Genomic DNA, 19,735 nt, shown 5'->3' with positions numbered 1-19,735 from the left:
CTACAACTCACCCTGATCCTCATTTCACCATGGGCATCCTCAATTTACCATGGGCATCACAACCCAACGCACTTTGAGCAGTAGCAACTCACCTGTGGTGGTAACAATCTTCTGCACAAAAACACCAGCTCGCTGTAGATAGTTGATGGGAAAGTTGACAGCAGGGTTGGAACTTGAGGTTGATCCTGCACCACCCATGGGGACATGCCGGGGCATCATTGGAATGGGGGTGGACTGAACTGGGCGGACACTTGCCACTGGTTTGTCCTCACCTTTGAGGGCTGGTCGCCTAGTGAGAGAGGAGGGAGGAGAGTGCAGCACCCGCCCCACAGTGATAAGCATCATCTGCACCTTATTTCATTCTACAGAATGGGGAGAAGGGAAGGGGCAGGTGCTCACCAGTTCCTCTGGCTAAAGGCAGGGATGCTTGTCAGACTCTGGTCACTGGCTGGGTAATACTGTGCGTAGGACGGCCGGGTGTAGGGGACGGATGCTCGCTTTTCCTCCTCATAGCTCTTCTTGGCTGCTTTCTTCTCTGCCTTGGTCAGCTTGTGCTCCTTCCGGTCGATCAGCAGTGACTCGTGCTGAAAAGGCTCCTGCAACCCCACAGCACCGCGGTTCTGGCACCCACGCACCGCAAGAGGGAACCAGCACACCCCGAACGGCAGTGCCCGCTCCCTGCCCAGCCTGTCTCCTTCCCAGGCTGGCAGAGCTGGCCATGGCAAAGCACGTGTGGGGGGCACTGCTGTGGATGTGACCAAGGCTCATCTTGAAGGATGACAGCCAGCTAATGCCATCACCTGCCTCGCCAAGGCCATCACTTACCACGAGCGCATGGCAAAACCCAGGAGCTTTGGCCAGGCCAAGAGCACAAGTACATAGCCCGCCACGATGTCACACAGCTCCCAGAGCCCCACAGCACCTGGCACAGGCCCACTCTGCAGCACCACCCAACCAGTGACACTCCTGACAGCACAGGCCAGTGCTGCCTGTCCCAGCTTTTGTTTAAAGTCACCCAGGAAAAGAGCTGGCAGCAAGCTGTGATGTTCCACTGCCACCTTCACGCCCAGCACAAAGAAAGGGGTGCCTGACAACCTGCCCCCAAACCTGTACAGGACAGAGGTCTTTTTAGAAGAGAGGAAGATATCACAGGGAAGTGCAGGGATCCTTGGGTCCTCTCTAGAGAATTTTCTGCCTATTCCCACCAACACCTAGGTGCATCCTACTTGCCACCATGGCCCCATCACACTGCCAGACTCCTCCAGGACCACTCCTGCCTGTGCTGGGCAGTGCCAGCAAAGAAATAGGCTCATCTTACCTTGGTGATGAGGTGAGGATACTTGAGACAGGCTAATTGTAGAACAGACTCCTTCATCTTGCTCAGATTGAGGGAGAGCTGAGCAGGGTCAGATTCTTCTTCCACAAAATGCAGCAGGTTCTCCACCTCCCGTCGAGTGAAGTTCAGCACTGGGTTCAGATCATCCACCACCCGATCTGGAAAAGAGAGCGAATGGAGTGAGCAGACAAGGGAAGACAAGGGCTTGCCTGTTGCCCTTTCTACATTTCTGTCCTAATACAGCTTCCTCCTTGCAATCTACACAATCCTCAGATATATTTTGTAAATGTCAGGGCAAGGAGAAAAATCATCATGTTCAGAGCTAAGCCTGTTGGACCAAGTCAGGCTGACACGTGCCTGTGCTCCAGACTGCACAGCAAAGCTGTGCAGGTCACCAAGCTCCTGACAAACAGGAACACAAAATTAATTATGGATAGTGTCCCATCTCATGTAACAAGGCTGCAGACATACACATTCTGGGACAGAACTGCACTCACATCAGTATGTGTTCTCCCACAAATCCCACCAAAAAGGCTCAAATTAATAAGTATGTACTCAAGTGGAAAGCTCAGAAAAGCAGCCACATTCCCTCACTCACAAGAGACTGAATGTTTTCCTTGAACATTCCCTCCTGCACACAGGTCAAATGGGAGCACACAGAGAAAACACCTCTACCCAGGACTCTCCTGGGAGCCAGGCCAGCTGCCAGGGGACTCCACCTCAAGTGCACAACAGCAAACTGAGCTGATCACGCTGGGCTGCTGCCTCTGGAGTTTTGAGCAAAGAAGGACACAGAGCTCTCTTCGGGTCACCACAACCCTCAGCTGCACATTCTATGAGAGCAGCTTGACAACTGGAACAAGCTAGCACAAAAGATACTTATGGTACAAAGGCAGGTCAGAACCACAATTAATTAATTATTCTTGGCACCTAAGCAAGCACTAACAGTCAAAGGTGTCAATACATGCTTTAATTTAGCTATTTTCCCTCTCTTACTGCAGGAAAACAGAGATACAGAGCTATTTAAGTAGTAACATCCAGTTCAAGATGAGTAATATCCAGGCAGAGGGGAAAACAGGATGAGGAACCCCCCAAGTCTCTGGTCTGTTGCAGTAGCCAGAAGAGGATCAGGGGAAGTAAATGGCACAGCAGTGGACTGGGACCACAACCTTGCTGCAGGATGCTGGCTCTACCACCATGAATTTCTTACAGGATCCTATGTCATTGCCAACTCAAACATCAAACACAGCCCTGGGATGGTGCCTGCCACCTCTTTGTCTGTTTTTCAACCTTAAAAAAAGAAGTTACAAAACCCACAGAAAGAGGACTTACAGGAGCTAAGAGGAGTGAAATCTGAGAGTGGAAGGTTGTGTTCATCCACACTTACCTGACATGCCCTGCTTGGAGATCTGGCGGTCATAGATCTTCTTCTCCAGGGTGTAATCAGAAACCAGTCTGTAGATGTGGCACGGCTTCTTCTGCCCGTAGCGGTACACCCGGCACACGGCCTGGGCATCGTGGCACGGGTTCCAGGAAGCATCAAACACCACAACCCTGTTTGCTCCAATGAGGTTGACACCCAAACACCCAGCACTGGAAAATTAAGGCAAATTTCAAACTGCTGCCCTGGTCAATTTCCAAAACTTCTAGGCAAGGACAACCATCACAGCCAAGAGTCCACAAAGGGTCTATGGAAAGTTTCCTCCAGTCAAACTTGAAACCCAAGTTTGGTTTCCAAGACTGTTAAGCTTTTGCAGAGGCCTAAGGCTGAAATCCTACATCCCTAGGGAAGTGAGAAGCAGATGGCACTACACAATACCATGGAGAGCGTATTACAAGGGAAGTTAAGAACTGAAAACCCACGTGCATTCAGAAATCAGTACAAGTCCTCCCCCTGCCCTTCTGCTCCAGCCAACTCACCGTGTGGACAAAAGGAAGAGCCAAACAGAGGCATTGCTGGCATCATTGAACTGGTTAATCAGCCGTTCCCTTTCTGAGGCAGAGGTGCTGCCATCCAGTCCTGAGAAAGGAATTAAAAATACATGTAAAAGCTCTGTATGTTTGGGGGATTTCTATCAGAGCAAACCCACTTTCCGAACACTGAGCCTTGAAACTGGTTCCAAACCAATTCAAGTCGTACTCCAGGATTTCAAATGGACCACTCTGTACCTGTAATATGCCCAAAAAGGCAGGTGCAATGCAGCCAGACAGGCTGGGACTTGATCAACTGAAAGATTAAGTAAACATAACTCAAACTTGTCAAGGCCAGGCCTAGGAGCACTACAACACATCTAGCCCTTTAAGGCTCTGCTTTAGGCAAGGTGGATAGCAAGCAGGAACAACAGGAACAAAGGTCTCATGCATGCAGGAAGCTCCAGGGACCAAGAGAAAGCAAAATTGTAAAGACTTTGGCAAACCCCCAGAAACTAGACCTGAGCACAGAGAGTGTTGGTGTTAAGGAGTGTCATGTCACTGTTCCTGAGCAGCAGCTTGCTTCTGGCAGCTCTGCAAAAATCAGGAACACCATATCCATCACTCTTCTCAGTCCTGGCCTGCAAAGTAGCCACACAAAGCAACAACCCGTACCAGAAAAAGATTTAAAGCTGGGGAATAAGGGAGAGGAATTCACAGCCTTGAGCAAGTGAAAGCATTCCACAGTGATTCTGGTTTTGGAAGCAAGATCTAGCAAATAGCCAACAGGAAGCAAAAAGTATCTTTTGCAACTTAAAAAAAGCACTAATGTGTAAGTGAGATGTCAATGTCTAACATCTTCTAAGTAAGATGTCAAAAGAAGATTTGGAAATTACTGCTTAGCTGCTATCCAACTGACATTGTCTTCCAAAACAACTAAAGTAAGAACAGTCTGAAAGAGGTTCATCAGAAGAATGCTTCAGCAGAGCATTTTCATACCCAAAGACAACTAAAAGAAGATGGTGGGCAATTTTCAGGAATTAGTCTTTCACATGATCAAACAGTGTCATAACAAAAGAGAGGAGGACTGGATGCACTCACTGTAGTAGTTGATATTTCGGACCCAGTTATGAACTCCTCCATCTGAGCCTGGAGGACTCGGCATTGGTCTCTTTGCCAAAAACTCTTCAATGACAGATAAGGTGGACAAGCTCTGGCTGCAAAACCAAGATCTCTGTTCAGGAAAAAGTCCCCCAGCAGCGGGAGTGGAGTATCAGAACCCTTCCCCAATGATGACAGTGCTGATGGTTGTCAAACCCTGTTTGTGCAGCACGCCCCTCACTAGTATATGTGACAGTGGCAAAACTATAAAATCCACAGATAAAAATCCACATTATACAACAAGGAGAAAAAAGGGGAACTCCCACACCATTCACCCTGTGTAAAAACCTCCTAGTATCAGGGGGGATCCAACTACTCCAGTATTTAATGACTGTAGGATCAGATGGTGATACTCTGCTTACCTGAAGACCAAGATCTTGTCTCCAAGCTTCACACTTTCCTCAATTAGGTGGAAAAGTAACACCATCTTGGGTGAGTTCTCCAGGACTCCTGTCTGGTAATCACACAAGATGTCTTTGGCCTACCAAGAAACGGGAGACTATTACAGGTGGAGTTGCTCATTCCCTGTTTAGCTCAACAACCCTGTCTCAAGGTGAAGGAAATAAATCATGGCAACAAGGTTATTTACATCCAGCTGTTTGAGGTGACCATGTTACTCCCAACTACTGCTGCTACCTCCCATTCCAGAAGCTCCAAATGACAAGCTTCTTTGACGAATGAGTGTCCTCTCAACCTCTCACGACTTTCATCTCAAGAGCTTTCCTCCATCCTTCTAGATTTACCACCCTCTTATTTAGATCAAACTTCACCCTAATACCTTTATCTAGAATAACAAAATCCACAGCCTTTTTGGTCACATGAGAGCAATAAGATAAGAGTGCTGTCTGCACTTCTACCTCCTGAGAGTCACAAACCCCTCCTAGCACCATGCAGATCTGCTTATCAAGATGCTCTGTGGTAAAGAGAACACAGGAGAAACCCACAACTCAGACAGAAGAGTCTTCTCGTTGCTCTGCTTCAGAAAACTGTCCAGACTCTCCAAATGAAAAATTTTCCAGCAGTGACACTCACCCACTCATAAGTTACGACCTGATTTGCTCTCTCCTGGAAAGGGTTGAAGCCAACACTCTGGAGGAACTTGCTATTAGTAGCTTCTCCAACTGGTGATGCCAAAGCATTACTTTCTGTTTTAACTTTAATTCCCTGAGGCTGGCAGCGGGAATTAGTGTTTGCTGTGCTAAGGTCATCCACATCCAAATCCTGCTCATTTGCCAGGTTCTCCTTTTGCAGAGCTTCATACAACACATCTGGATGGTTCCAGATCTGAAGGGATAAAGAAAGGAAGTGGTTAGACCTGCACTGGTCTGCTGCTTGCCAATGATTGTGACCTGAAAGCTCCCACAGCTATTCAAAGGAAAGAACTAATACTTCTTCTAGCTCTCATATCTTTAAATGTGTCCAATTCTTTCCTTGAGACCAAACCAGGAGGTCACTGTGCACCCCACACAGCAAAAAGACAGAGGGAGCTGCCTGTTTGCATTAAGGAAGTAAGGCTATGCAGTTTAAGGTATCAGCCCAGATTGTTTCAGCTGATGCTAGCAGGTTTCTTGCACAGTTTGAAAGAGACATTTAACATCCCTGCATCCCAGTTCTGGAAGCAAAGATAACAATACTGTTGAACCACTGCAGAGCACTCTGGGGAGAGATTATGTCCCTGGCCAACCACACTTTCACCTCCTCTTTTGACTTATATTCCCCTTTCCCCAACAGATTAGAATCCTTCTTTGCATCTTCTGCCAAAATGTACCTTGCAACAGACACAGAAAGCTTTGAGTGGGTTCAGCCCCAGCCAGCCACTGTTGCCTGCATCCCGGAAGCGGTTCATGAACTCCGTGTACAGGTCCCGCTGGATCTTGGACAGACGCACCAGAATGACGTGCTCTTCCTTAGACGGGAGCTGAACCTTCAGCACGTTGTGGCCTCGCCTGTGGAGGAAATAAGAAGAGTGAGATAAATACAGGGGAAGGGAATTTCCCATTATGATCTCCCTGTGGCTGCCTGTAGGGAAAGATTTTGACTTCTTGCCCACCCAGCTGCAGGGAGAAGGACCTCTAAATTGCATGCTTCTCTAATGCATGACACTTCTGAGATACTCTCCCTGCAGCCAAATACCAATTGTAAACACAATTACAAAGATCTCAAACATTACAATCTTCTAGCACAGGTCACAGAGTTAAGAGGGTGATGAAAGTCCTGTTTTCCATGGTAGCTGAAAACCAGAAATAAGATGTAAAGTCTATTTTCAGCTCTGCCAATGATTAAGACACTCCAGACCAGCATCCTAGAATTCTCATCGGAGAAAAAAATGCTGATTTGTTTCCAGAATGGTGGAGTCACTGTCACTTTCCTTAACACTTTCACGAAACACTTTCAGATTCTAAGATAAGGATGTCACAAAGTGCACATGCAAATTGGCTATTAACCCATCAAAATAAACCTGAGGTCACTCTAGGGCACTTAGAGGTGTAGTTCTCTGTAATCAGAGTCTGTTGTACCAAAAAAACCAACTGTACAGTGTGGCCAGCAGGGCCAGGGCAGTGAACCTCTCCCTGTACTCAGCATTGGTGAGGCCCCATCTTAAATCCTGGGTTCTGTTTTGGGTCCCTCCTTACAAGACAGTGAGGTGCTGGAGCATGTCCAGATTCAGGCAACAGAGCTGGGGAAGGCTCTGGAGCACAAGTCTGATGAGGAACAGCTGAGGGGGCTCAGGCTGCAGTAAAGGAGGCTTTGGGGGGACCTCTCTCTCCACAACTACCTAAAAGTAGGTTATATGCAGTCTCTTCCCCCAGGTAACAGTGACAGGATAAGAGAAAATGGCCTCATATTGTGCTGGGGAGGTTTAGATTGGATATTAGAAAAAACTTCTTCATGGAAAGGGTGGTCAGACATTGGAACAGGCTGTTCAGGGAAGTGGTGGAGTTACCAACCCTGGAGAGATTTAAAAAACTCGTAGGTGTGGCACCTGGGGACAAGCTTTAGTGGTGGCTGTACTGGGTCAATGGTTGGACTTGATGATCTTACAGGTCTTTTCCAATCTAAACAATTCCATGATTTTATAGGACATCAACATTTAGTTGCACTGCACAAACTGAGCAAACAAGCCAGGTAACTTGTGATGAAGGAGCTGTTTGCAGGGACTACACCCCAGAGAACTGCCCGTGGACTCACCGCTGCACGAAGCCCTCCAGCAGGCTGTGCAGGACGTGGCTGCGGTAGCGCATCAGCCGCACGTCCTGCGGGGTGCTGTCAATGCACTGCCCGTTCAGGATGGGCCGCTCAAACATGTTGCTGAACTCCTGCCGTGAGCCCAGGAAGTCAGGCCGGACAAAGTCCACCATGCACCAGTACTCGATGAGGTTGTTCTGCAGTGGGTACCCAGTCAGCACCACCCGCCGGCGCGAGCGGATGTTCTTCAGCGCCTGGGAAGTGCTGGCATGGCAGTTCTTTATCCGGTGCCCTTCGTCACAAATAACCACGTCTGGGCCGGGGCGAGACAAAGCCTTCTCAATCCCTGAGGACAAGGGACATTAAGTATTAGAGATGAATAAGACAAAGTTCTGGTTTTATAAGGCCACCAGCTACACAATAGAGGGGTATTTCTGAAAGACAAAAAAGCAGTATCCATGGGTGCAGGGAGCAAGGCTGATGCAGGAGATAACATTTGACTAGACAGTAGTTCTGATTTAGCAAAATGTGGTAATGAGGAAACATGACTGTCCCTTGATTTCTGTTCAGTGACCTGCATTGCATCAAGTTGGGTGTCTTGCATCAAATCAGAATGGCAAAGCTCACAATGACAAATCCCAGAGTTCAGTGTACTGAATTCCGCCCTTACTTGGAGCTCTTTTGAGAAATTGAAGACTCAGACACAGACCAACAACATTCTGCCTCCAAAGACAATCCCACCCAGCAAAGCTCTATCATGTCAGTGATACTAAAAGCAAGTTATGGGTTGTTTCCCTGTGCTGCCACAGCTGACAGCCAGCTGGACAGCAGGGTCACACTCTCCCCTCTTGAGGGCTGACTTCCCACCTTTCAGAAGCTCCTGCTGCCGGTCTTCCTCATCCAAGTCAATAATGACAGGGCCAGTTTGTTTCTTTGTTCTCTTCTTCCTGCCAGTGGCAAAGGACTTCTTCAGTGAGAGGAGACGGTACATCTCATATCCCATCAGCAGCACACCACCTTCTGTCACCCAGTCATTAACCACCTTTGCTCGTGCAGCTGTCGTCCTGCAAAACAACCAAACAAACTGTAAGCTTTATTCCAATTTCAGGTTGAATCACTGGACTGAAGTCTGCTGAGAAAAAATACCCATTCAGTGGGTATTTTAAAGCATTTTTCTCACATCAAACCAGATGGAGGTTTACAATGAAATTTCTTTAGGAAACAAACAGATACAGAGGGGGGAAAAAGCCTTTTATGTGCCATGGAGCAGGACTGAGAATGACAAATCCTTACAGCAGCTGAGGTGTAGAAATTTGTCATGCACAAAAGCATATAAAACTCAAAGAGTTCCCTTTTTATAGAGCTGTTGAGTTTGCCTCTGCAAAAACCATTTGCAGAACAAGCTGCCAATGCACATGGTTGTAATCTTCAAGTTGTTTATCCCCTGTTGTCTTCTTCAATGCTCCTGTCCCGCAGGCTTCCTTCCCTTCCAGCCTGCTCAGAATTGGTTCAGATCAAGACACTGTCTTTGCTCAGTCCACCACAGTATATCAGATCCTGGCCAACAGTAAATACATGGCTGAAGCAGCATGAGCAGATTCAAATATATCCCACCCAGAACACACTCTAGGAGTATAGACACAGCTAATGAACTGAGAATTCCCCAGGACCACTGTACTGCCCTGATCCATGCAAGGAAAATGATCCAGAAAGAAGCAGAGCTCAGAAAAGCTTTTACTGTCACCTACTTGTGTTCATCATTCAGGATATGGACTTTGAAGGTGCGGGGCTGGACCTCTTTGGAGTTATAATCAGCAGGAAGGTTTTCAGGTGCTGGGAGCCACATGTTGAACTCTGCTAGCCAGTTTTGAAGCGTATTCACCTGAAAAAGTTAGCCATGGAAGGATTAAAAACCCAATTGAGTCACTTGGGATTTTTAAGAGCAAAATGAGATTAGGAATGACACCCAGTGTGCCAGATGGAAGCAGCAGCTTACAGCCTGCAAATTCAGGAACACAGGGAATGATATAGGGGAAGAACAGCAAGGATGTGACAGAGCTTGATGAGTGATGGGACATTAATCAACCTTCTCTATGCAAAGAAAGAAGCAGTGCAGTGAAGCCCCTCAGCCAGCCCTTCATGTGGCTACTTACAGGTACAATGGCAAGAACAGTCTTTGCCTCCGTGTGCCGAAAAAGTACATCCAAGAAAGAGATAACCTGGATGGTCTTGCCCAGGCCCATGCTATGTGCTAAAATACACCCAAACCCACTGCTGGTTTTAAATCTCTCCAAGGACTCGACCAAGTTGTCATAAAGGAATCGGATTCCACCAATCTAGGCAGAAAAGTAGAAAAAGTGTTAGAATGGTGGCAGACAAAGAAGCCCAAGATGGCTAAGTATTTACAGAGTGCATGAGGACCATGAAAATGTAAAGTGGATGTTTCAAGTTCATTAAATTACTCTAGGGAAGGCTCAGAAACTCAGTATTTTTAGATGCTCATAGAATTTCTTGAGAATATATCAATAAATACAAATTAATTTGTAGCCAGAGGATCTGAATTGGAGTTGATTAGTTTTTTTATAAATATAATTTTCTTTTGTAAAAGTTCATCTAAATATACAAAGGTCTGATAGTAACAGCAGCTGAAGTTATACAGAGCCTTGGCCATCCTCTAGTTCAGTTTTATCATTTGACTGTCCACAACAGTCACCACCACAACCAGATTGGTCACAGGGCTCACCAAAGAAGGTCTGCTGAGATTCCCAGGCAGGCTTGCCCAAATTCGTTGCATTTTCAAGGATAACAAAGCCTACCTGATGAGGTTTTACTGCACGTGCAAGCTGGGGAGCCAGGAAAATGTCCTCCTCATTTGGTGGATGATTGATGTTGACAATGACTTGCCCCAGAGCATCTGACTGATTTAAGGCATCATTCACATGAGAGCCACTGCTCTCTTCACTGCCATCCTCCTCCCCCTCATTGCCAGAGTCACTGCTGTCCACAATTTGGAGGGCATCATCCTCTCCTGAGCTCAGTTCAATCACTTCTGCAAAGTAACCAGAACAGGAAAGAATAACAACAAAGTTAACTTGACATCAGGGTTTATCATGAATGGAAAAAAACTATCAGGAAATAAGGCTACTCCCAGCTTTTGCAATTCCACCCTGGCCTAATGATGTATCCTGAACAAGCAGGCATGATACAGGCACACACCACACCCCTCAGACCAGCATATGAAAGCTTCCCTGGCTTCCAAATGTTTCAGGGAACATTAACTCGGGCTGATCCAAAGAGCACATGAGACAGTTTCTAGGAGTGTTTTACATTCCCTTCCATATGTTTTCTTAATTCCCAAGCTCAGACATGAATTTTATTGACTGATATAATGCCTAAGGATCACCAAGGAGTCTGGTTGAATCCATTTGGGACAAGGAACTCAAAAACCACTTCCAGCTGCAAATCTGAATACTTAGATGCTCCTTTTACATGCAGTAAATGGTGCCACATGTCCTGTAAGCATTCTTCAGCAATGCACTGGGCAAAATTAGTGCATTTATAAAGCAGAAATAAACACAAGTTCACAAGAGAGCCTGACAGGCCATTTTATAAATGTCATTTTAGGACTCACAGGCCAGAACTGCCCATATAATTGTAATCCAATAGGCCTACAAAAGTCTGAAGTGATTCACCACTGGGGCATCTGATCAGATGAAAACAGACTTGTGGCTGAATAAACAGCATATTGTGAGAAGAGAAGACTGAGGCAATTGGTCACTTACCATCTTTAATGCTATTTTTTCCTTTAGTATCATCTTCACTGCCACTGCTGGTACTGTCAAGGCAGATCACTTCCTCAGCCAGGACCTGAGGGGGGAGCTGGGTCGCCTCTGCTGTTCTGAAAACGATGTCCTCTACAAACATAAATTACAAACAATAAGTAATTCATAATAATGGGGAAGGAGACAAAACTGTTCAGAAACCAGACAGTATTTCCTTCCACTTTAGCTCCAATAACTTAGTCCTGGAATTTTCCATAACAGACTCTCACTGTCTACAATCCTGCTATGACTCAGCTTCCTGGGTCACAATCTCCTCCATTCTCAATATGCTGAAACAATAGCCCATTGCTGATGGCACTCTCTGTTTCATGCCCTGACTGGGGCACACTGACCATGCAACATGCTAAAGCCCTTTGTTTCTCTTTTTTTTGGTCTCAGTAAAAGCTGTGTTTCATCCAGCAGAGAAAGTACCAACTGCTGAAGGGATAATAACTGCTCTTTGTTAGTAGCGACACTGTAATAATTAAATACCACATATCATAAACAACTTTTGCTGATCAAGAGCATTTGTTTGTATGTTTTTAGTGCTGCCATGTGGAGGAGAGGCTAATGGGGCCAAACAGCATCACTGCAATGACACAGCAAGCAATGACATTCTTCTGGGGCTGAACCTACTCTGCATAACCCAAAGTGTTTTAAACAGCTCTTATTCCTTCTCCCACACGTAAAAGTGTTTTTAACACTTGCACATAAGGGAGAATATATATGTCTTCAAAAGGCAAAGCCAACTCAAGAATTCCTCATCCTTGCCCAACATCCAGCTGCACTTCTCTGCCCTTTACACCTTTTGAAGCTGTGATATAAACTAAATTACCAAAATGATCCAGATTGGGAAACAATGAAAGGTGACATATTCACCCAAAGACATGAGTGATGCTTAACCATTTATACTGTCTGCAACTCACTGCTTGCCAAAACATGCAAGGAAGGCCAAGGTTACATCACCAACATATGTGCATCCAGTCTATTGTCCCACTATCCCTAGTACCAGACACACATGTTACCAGACCATTCCCAGGACAAACAGGATCTGGCATTTCTGCCAGGCCTGTTGATTTAAGCTCCCATACCAGCCGGAAAGACAAGAGAGATCTGTTTCAGCATCCCCCTACACACACTTGATGTGCATCAAAATATCTTCAACAAACATTACCCAGCACCTTTCACCAAGCAGCCACTGTACCTTAACACAAAACAAGGCCAGAAGTGGAACTGCCTACGCTGAACTGGTTTGGAACTGCTGATCCAAGAGTTTAGACTTGAAAATCTAAGTACAGCAGAGAATCACAGAACGTTTGGGGTTGGAAGGACCCTTCAAAGGTCATCTAGTCCAAGCCCTCTACACTGAACAGGGTATCTTCAGCTACATCTGGCTGCTCAAAGCCTAATCCATCCTGACCTTGAATGTTTCCAGGAGTGGGCCATTTACCACACCTCTGCATAACCTGTGCCAGTGTTTCAGCACCCTCATTGTAAAGCATTTCTTCCTTGTATCTAGCCTGAATCTACCTTCCTTTAGGTCAAAACCATTACCCCTTGTCCTGTCATGGACAAGTATGGCACTAGCTTCTTCATTCAGCATCTATCCTTAAAACTCTCACTTTGGCTGGCATCTCCCAGTGCTTACCAGGAAGAAACTCCAGGGGAACCGTTGGTATAGAGGCTGGATAATCCTTCCGCTGCTGCTCAAGCCGCTTCCTTCTCTCCAACTCTTCCTGCTGGGCTGCCTTTGTCACGGCTTCCAGTTGGTCCTCACGCAACAGCTTTCTGAACACAGGAGCAAACGTGATTTGGTTACACTCCATTTCTTCCAAAAACATGAACAGCTGCACAGCAGCTGCAAAGATGACTGACAAGCTCCAGGTATTCTGTCAGCCACATAGAGCAGGAACATTATCCCGAAAAGATATGGGCAAATTCTACAGCTATTTCAACACTACAGATAACACTACTATCACTCAAGGAAAAGACAAAAGTTCAACAGAAGCAAAGTAATGAAAGGAGGAAAGAGATAAGTGGGTAAGCACTTACTTAAACTAGGTTACCAGAGACCAGTTCTTCTGTTTGAAAGGTTTTTTATTGATACGCAGTTTATAAACACAAAATTCACTAAGTCATGCAAAGAAGATATATGGGAAGAAAATGCATCAATTCCCCCACAAAAAGTCATCACCCTGATTCTCTTCTGACAGCATTTTGAGGAGCTAGGATCTCTAATGGTTTTAGCAATTGTTTCAAGGCATTCCCTCAAAGCACCTTCCCTTTATAGGTAATTTTATTTCCTTCCAGAAGTTGCTTTTCCCCTGCTTCAGTGTCACATGCCCAGTCCTGGAAATGAAGGTGCTTTTGCCAGAGCAGAGGTGCAGTACAAGCAGTAGTAAAATCTAGCTTCCTCAAACTAGCCTTTAAAATCATTCAACCCCACACTTCATGGACATCTCCTTCATCCTAATGAAGCCCCATTTTTCAAGGCCTATTCAATGCTTATTCCTTGAGCTTTAAGAAAATCAATCTGCACAAGCTTAAATAGGAACCAAAGACTACCAGCACAGGGCATGAGAGCTACTTGCTTCCACAGGTATTCCTGCTCCATTAGTTCTCCTCTGAGCTTACAAAATTCCCTTGAGCAAAATTTTCTAGTGATTTACCACCTCACAACCTGTCCCAGAATATGTGGTGAATTACACAATCAAACAACTACTGCTTTATAAAATCCAGGTGAAACTGACTTCCAACACTTCAGCCACTAGTCATAGCATCAGCATTCCTGTCAACAAGTACCCAGGACAGTACAGGAAAGGACTGTATTTTAGGCTGTTTGCAATAGGATTCACCTCAGCAAATATCTGAAACTGGTATTTAATGGTGGTACTGTTTTTCAATTACATCTCTCAAAAGACAGAAGCAATTACACAATTTGTGCAATATATTCCATAACCAAATATTCACTCTTCTAAAATACCAAACAAGTCTGCACCCACATGCAGCACTCCAGTCTGAGATCACTCTACTCCCACTGGTGAAATCCTAAGGTTTTGGAAAAGAAAAACCATCTGGTTTGCCAGCAGTGGCACAAGGTAGCTCAGAAGCAAAGTGCAGAGATTCTGTTTTCACCACCATATGTGACCCGAGCTCTTTCTGTCCTGCTGCTGCTGCTGCTTACCTTATGTTCCTCCGCATGTGAGACGGTTTCTGAGCCCTCTTCTTTTTGGTGTCCTCAGAGGCCAGGCTCTTGTGCTGGTTCTGCAAGAGTTGCTCTGCCCGCTCGCTCTGAGATGAGGTAGTTGAAGTCGAGCGCTGCCATTCTCCATCCTCCGCGTGCTCCGCATGGTCACCGCTGAACACGGCTTCCTGGGGTTGGTCTGCAAGGGGGAGAACATGACATGGGAACAGCTGTGCCAGGCTGGCAGCTGGCTCTTCCACGAGCAATCGGCAGGGTTTGAGCTGAATGGGAACTGACAAGCCCTACTCTCACTCATTTGCAAGCGTGTCACTCTGAGGGTCAAAACTGGGGTCCTTTCTGACAGTCAAAGAGAGTTCAAAAGTTTTACAGTGAAGGATGTGTCCCTAGTGAAAGCCAAGGCTAACACCCCTCAACCCAGCCCAAAAGTGTCCTGACAAGAAAACAAGGCAGATCATTTAGGTGCATGTGGAGCACTTGCTATCCCAAGAGTCTGTTTTTCTATGAGGGCCTGATAAGCTCTGATTAAAACCAGGAACTTGAATCTCTTTTTCTTTGTTTCACATCATTCAAGTAGGGCAGAAATTTCCATCTATGACACCTGTGTAACCATCTCCCAAGTCAACAGAACACAGTATGTAAAAGGTTATCTGGTCCAAACACTGGGTCATGGCTCAGCAGGCAGCTCAGTGGTTTTAGCACCAGGCTTCACTCTCATGGTTTAAATGGTAATTTCCAACAAGCTTTTTGTCAAACAAAATGTAAGTGGCAATATTCTTTCTACACTATAAATCATATGCGTTCCTTTTTCTCTTCATCTTCCTATTTTCAGACTTCCATTTGTGCCTGATTCCACTCCTAAAGCACAATGTGAAATGACACCTTGTTCTATGTGACACTTGGCTCTTCAACAGGCTGCCAGTGACCAAGCCAATGCTTCCAGAGCAAAGAAAGGAAATGTTTCTGTTCAAAAGCTTCCCTTGAAGCAAACTGTTTCTGACAAGCGTTGTAATAGCTTCTTTGAAGCATCTTGTCCCCTTGTGTCAGGCAAAGAGATACCCTGAACTTCATCTTATAATCAGCTTTCTTGCTTACATTGTGTATCTGAGCTAATGACTGAACTGAAATGACACTTAGACAGAACTTTGAAGGAAAGAAGACATCAGTGCAGAGGAATGTGGCAGATGAAGTAATACAGAACCAACAAGCATCACATTGTGACTCTGAGGGATCTGGAGACAGAGAGCATTCCTTCTCAAATTGCTGGGAGCTTAAATGAAGGATGCTTCAGTACAGCACATTGCAACTACAGCTGTCATGTTGATATGCCCATTAAATTAACCTTATCTCCCGCATCACATCTTAAAATTGAGATGACAAGAAGTAGATTCACACCTTGTTCAAAAGCACTAACTTTGCAAACTTCCTCTCCAGACATCCCACCAGACCCACCCCAGCATTTTGCTGCAAGTCTGTGTCAGAACAGATTTAGGACTTCAGAGCTCAGCCCACCATGGACCAGTATCAGCAGAGCAGTTCAAACACTTCTGCGAATATCTGTCTCTGCAAGCCCTACACATACTGAAAAACCAGGTATCCACAGCTTATGGGATAGAACAGATCTCATGATGAATGCAAGGAGAGTTATACAAATGAAGATAAAGGCAAAGGGGTTCACTGCTACAAGCACAGCAGTTCTGCCACCACAGCCAAGGTCTTGGAGCCCTGTCCTCCCACCAGGCCTTTTTAGACTTACAAACTCAGATATCAACCATCAGCTCACTTGCAGACAGAGAACTGTGCCGGGAATAAACCCAGTTTCTCAGGCTTCCCAGACAACAACTCTGCTATTTGAGCTACAGACACATTTTAGTCACATTACCTGCAATTCTTCAGCACCGTTTCCTTCCCCCCATCCCTCTTGACTCTTGGTTATATAACTAGATCAAAAGATTGGATGAAATAGGGCAAAGGGAAGCAGGGAGGCTGCACACGTGATCACATGCTCCAGGATGAGTCATTAAACCGGAGACAAACACTGCCATGGTTACACTGCTGCCATCTCACCCTGGGCCCGGAGGACCTTGACGAGGCACCAGAGAGCACAAAGCCATGCTTGTTTGGAGAGGAAGCGCTTCCCTCCCCACACTCCAGCAACTGCCCACGTCACCTCCTCCAGCAGCCAACCTGCCACCTGCACTGTGCCAGGCAAGGGTGTCTTCAGGACAAGGTTGATAATAGCAAAACCTAAAGGCTCAGGAGCCCAAATTATTATGTCTCCTCTATGTTTACAGATGTGCTCTGCAATCCCTGTGTAGATTCATTCCATTTCTGCATTTTACCTTTTCTTTCCTCTTAATGATATGTAATAGGAGCTCTGGTAAAACCTACACACAGCTGGATCATGTAGGTTTTTTAAAATACAATTCTCATCTGACCAGGAGCCTGAAGCCCAAAATTTGATGATAGATTTGGTCCCACACTGAGTACAAGCCCTCATCTGCCACAGCCACGTCTGCCCAGGCTGGTGTTTGTCCTGCCAACACAAGTTCTGAGGTGAGGAACACAATCTGTGCCTCAGCCCACATTCCTGACACATATGCATCAAGAGAGCTCTTCCACGCGAGCAACAGCTCCAAACATCTCACTGATTCAGCTGCAGTGGGATTCAGGGGACAGCCGGCTTCCCAAAGGCTGCTCCTATCCTCACCACCACCATGAATAAAGCTTTACACGAAGTTTAACTAACACAAGGATAAAAATCACAAGTCTAACCTTGCAACAGCTCCCCCCACACCTGTGGCATAAGCTGGCAGTTACAAGCAGGAATTGTTTTGCTGCTGCTTTGTATTAAACTCCTGATTATGTGCACAGCCTAAACCTAACCCAGATGAAAAGCACAGCTCCCCGCTGCAGTCATGTGGCTGCTCTCCAATTTGGTGAGCTCCAAGCTGTGTAAATGGGACCCACACTGGGACAGAAACACATTAAGAAACAATAACTACACACACTAACACCTATTTTGTATAAGAACAGGTCTGATCTTGGGTTGGAGGGAGTGTGGGAACAGCCTCGTTGAACAGGTCCCATCAGGTAATCAATGGAATAATCCTGCCCCAATTTTGCCAAACCTACATATACAACAGAAATGCAATTATGGTTTTGTAACAGGAGCTCGACACACTACTCTGACATGGTTATACAAGTAGTGTTTTACACAACACAAAAAATTCATCAGCCACGTTTGCATGTTGACAACTGTCTGATCATGCTGGAGCTGCTGTGCACTCTAGGAAGACCTGGGCACCTATTCACATTGCCTGCTTGAGAAGAGCATTGCTACCAGCCTGGGGGTGACAACCCAGCACAGCAGGGTGAGCCACAACAGAAAAGGAAGGCTTAAGTCTGCCCAGCAGAAGACAGCCAGGTGTGGCTGTTGGCAAGGGTGTAATTCCATGCCATGGTTACACGCTGTGGGCACCAAGAATCACCAGTTCACACCAGCTTTGTTCTATGTTTTGCACTGCCCTGACCAGATCTACAAAGAGGATCTCCCAAAGTAGTATCAATGCAGCTACTCCTTCAGGTGGGTTATGGCTCTCTGTCTGAGACATCCCCAAACAGTTCCCAGTGGTTATGGACACCTGCACACACCCAGGCACTCTGTCCTGCAAGGTACCCTGAATGCCAAGAGGGGCACAACTATCCTTTCTCACACACTTTAGAGGTGTGAAATGTGCCTGCACTTTCAAAACCCAACAGACCTGGTTACAGCACAGCTCTGGTTTGTGCTGCAGGCCAGAGGTTACCAGTTTTCTTTGCTCAATAAGCAGCAGCAAGCACCACCCTCAGATACATACGAACAGGGTATTTGGTTTCCTGACCAACACTTGCATGTCACAGTGTTACAATTTAGAAGTCTCTGTAAGAGAGTCGTGACTGCTGTGTGTAACGCTGCTTCAGATGCTCCCTGAGTGGTGTGACTGCCAGAGCTGTCCCTAAACACTGCACACAGCTGTGACTCATGATGTGTAACACATCAGAAGATTTGTCCCGCAGTCAGGCACCTCCTATTGCAGCCAAGCTCACCTCATCACCTGCTCAAACTTTTGTTACAACAGCACAGGATTCAGCCTGGAAAATATTCTCTAGATCATGGATTCAGCAGTAAATTGCTCCCGACACAGCCTGCTCTGCAAAATGGCTCAGGTTGCTGCAAAGTGTCATGAAGCAGCAGGTTGTTGTGAGGTGTGACATTCATGTAACTAACAGTGTCTTCTGACAACAAGGTAAGTGAAAAACAGTGTTATAGTCAATCTCCATGTTCCAAGGCAGACCTCAGTAAGTCCAGGTCTGTGTATGCACAGTTTGGCTCTAGCAACTGTCAGCACTCCTAGGAGTACAGAAATTCCCATTCAGAAGATCTGAGGGTCTCCTACCTGAGGCTGCTGCATAAGAAGATCCAAGAGACCTCTCAGTGGACAAACTAAGTAAGTTGGTGACTTCCTTGCCTGCCCAGTTAGTAGCCAGCTTACAGGGCTAGCTAGAGATATGTACACCTCCTCCTGGGAGACCAGTTTAATTGCCAGGGCAACTCCAGTGACTTCAGGAAAGACACAGCACTGAAATCCAGACACCTGTTTACTTCTAAAATAATTCCACTACAGAAACTCAGGATACCAAATAGGACAATTTTGCTGAGTCTTTGAGCATTATTTCCTACTCTAAGGACAGGGATGTGCATGCATGGTACAGAAGATAGCTGCATGCAGAACAGTGAGCAGTTAATTCTTACTTTGGGAGCTTTCTTTTGTCCTGCACAAAGAACAAAGAGCAGTTAAATATTCTTGCAGGCCTTCTGGGAACGTCTATGCAGTTTGTGGGCAAAAGCCTGTCAGAGACTAGCTAATACTAGCTAGTGCTACTACAGCCAGTACTGAGCTGTCAAAACAGGAATGGGAGGAGCACTGAGGGATGGCACAAGAAAGTCTTAATTGCACAGCTCCAGCTGCAACTCAGTCCCTGACACACTGAACTACAACTGGAGTGCCAAAGGCTGGAGGAGCAACTCTGCAGAGCTAGCCCAGCTACAAAGGCTCTGACAGCCTGGAAGATGCT

General features: G+C 46.1%; 1 protein-coding gene across 3 annotated transcripts in view; it reads right to left on the bottom strand.

The window, feature by feature from the left end:
- The window catches only part of RAD54L2 (RAD54 like 2), a 68,797-nt gene that overhangs the window by 7,180 nt on the left and 41,882 nt on the right, over positions 1 to 19,735 (bottom strand). For all 3 annotated transcript variants that reach the window (XM_041465759.1, XM_041465742.1, XM_041465750.1), the window contains 17 exons: positions 14,600 to 14,798; positions 13,064 to 13,203; positions 11,377 to 11,508; positions 10,411 to 10,643; positions 9,748 to 9,930; positions 9,343 to 9,476; positions 8,462 to 8,658; positions 7,598 to 7,940; positions 6,177 to 6,354; positions 5,441 to 5,692; positions 4,771 to 4,889; positions 4,349 to 4,464; positions 3,257 to 3,356; positions 2,724 to 2,929; positions 1,319 to 1,494; positions 400 to 596; positions 93 to 289 (listed from right to left, as the gene is read on the bottom strand). In XM_041465759.1, the coding sequence (XP_041321693.1) occupies positions 93 to 289; positions 400 to 596; positions 1,319 to 1,494; positions 2,724 to 2,929; positions 3,257 to 3,356; positions 4,349 to 4,464; positions 4,771 to 4,889; positions 5,441 to 5,692; positions 6,177 to 6,354; positions 7,598 to 7,940; positions 8,462 to 8,658; positions 9,343 to 9,476; positions 9,748 to 9,930; positions 10,411 to 10,643; positions 11,377 to 11,508; positions 13,064 to 13,203; positions 14,600 to 14,798 (3,102 nt within the window). The remainder of the gene's footprint in view (positions 1 to 92; positions 290 to 399; positions 597 to 1,318; positions 1,495 to 2,723; positions 2,930 to 3,256; positions 3,357 to 4,348; positions 4,465 to 4,770; positions 4,890 to 5,440; positions 5,693 to 6,176; positions 6,355 to 7,597; positions 7,941 to 8,461; positions 8,659 to 9,342; positions 9,477 to 9,747; positions 9,931 to 10,410; positions 10,644 to 11,376; positions 11,509 to 13,063; positions 13,204 to 14,599; positions 14,799 to 19,735) is intronic.

The sequence above is a fragment of the Pyrgilauda ruficollis genome, unplaced genomic scaffold (genome assembly GCF_017590135.1).
Source record: "Pyrgilauda ruficollis isolate IOZ18807 unplaced genomic scaffold, ASM1759013v1 scaffold10, whole genome shotgun sequence".
Classification (NCBI taxonomy): Eukaryota; Metazoa; Chordata; class Aves; order Passeriformes; family Passeridae; genus Pyrgilauda; species Pyrgilauda ruficollis.
The sequence above is the reverse complement of the archived record's forward strand: the minus strand, read 5'-3'. Positions and strand labels throughout refer to the sequence as shown.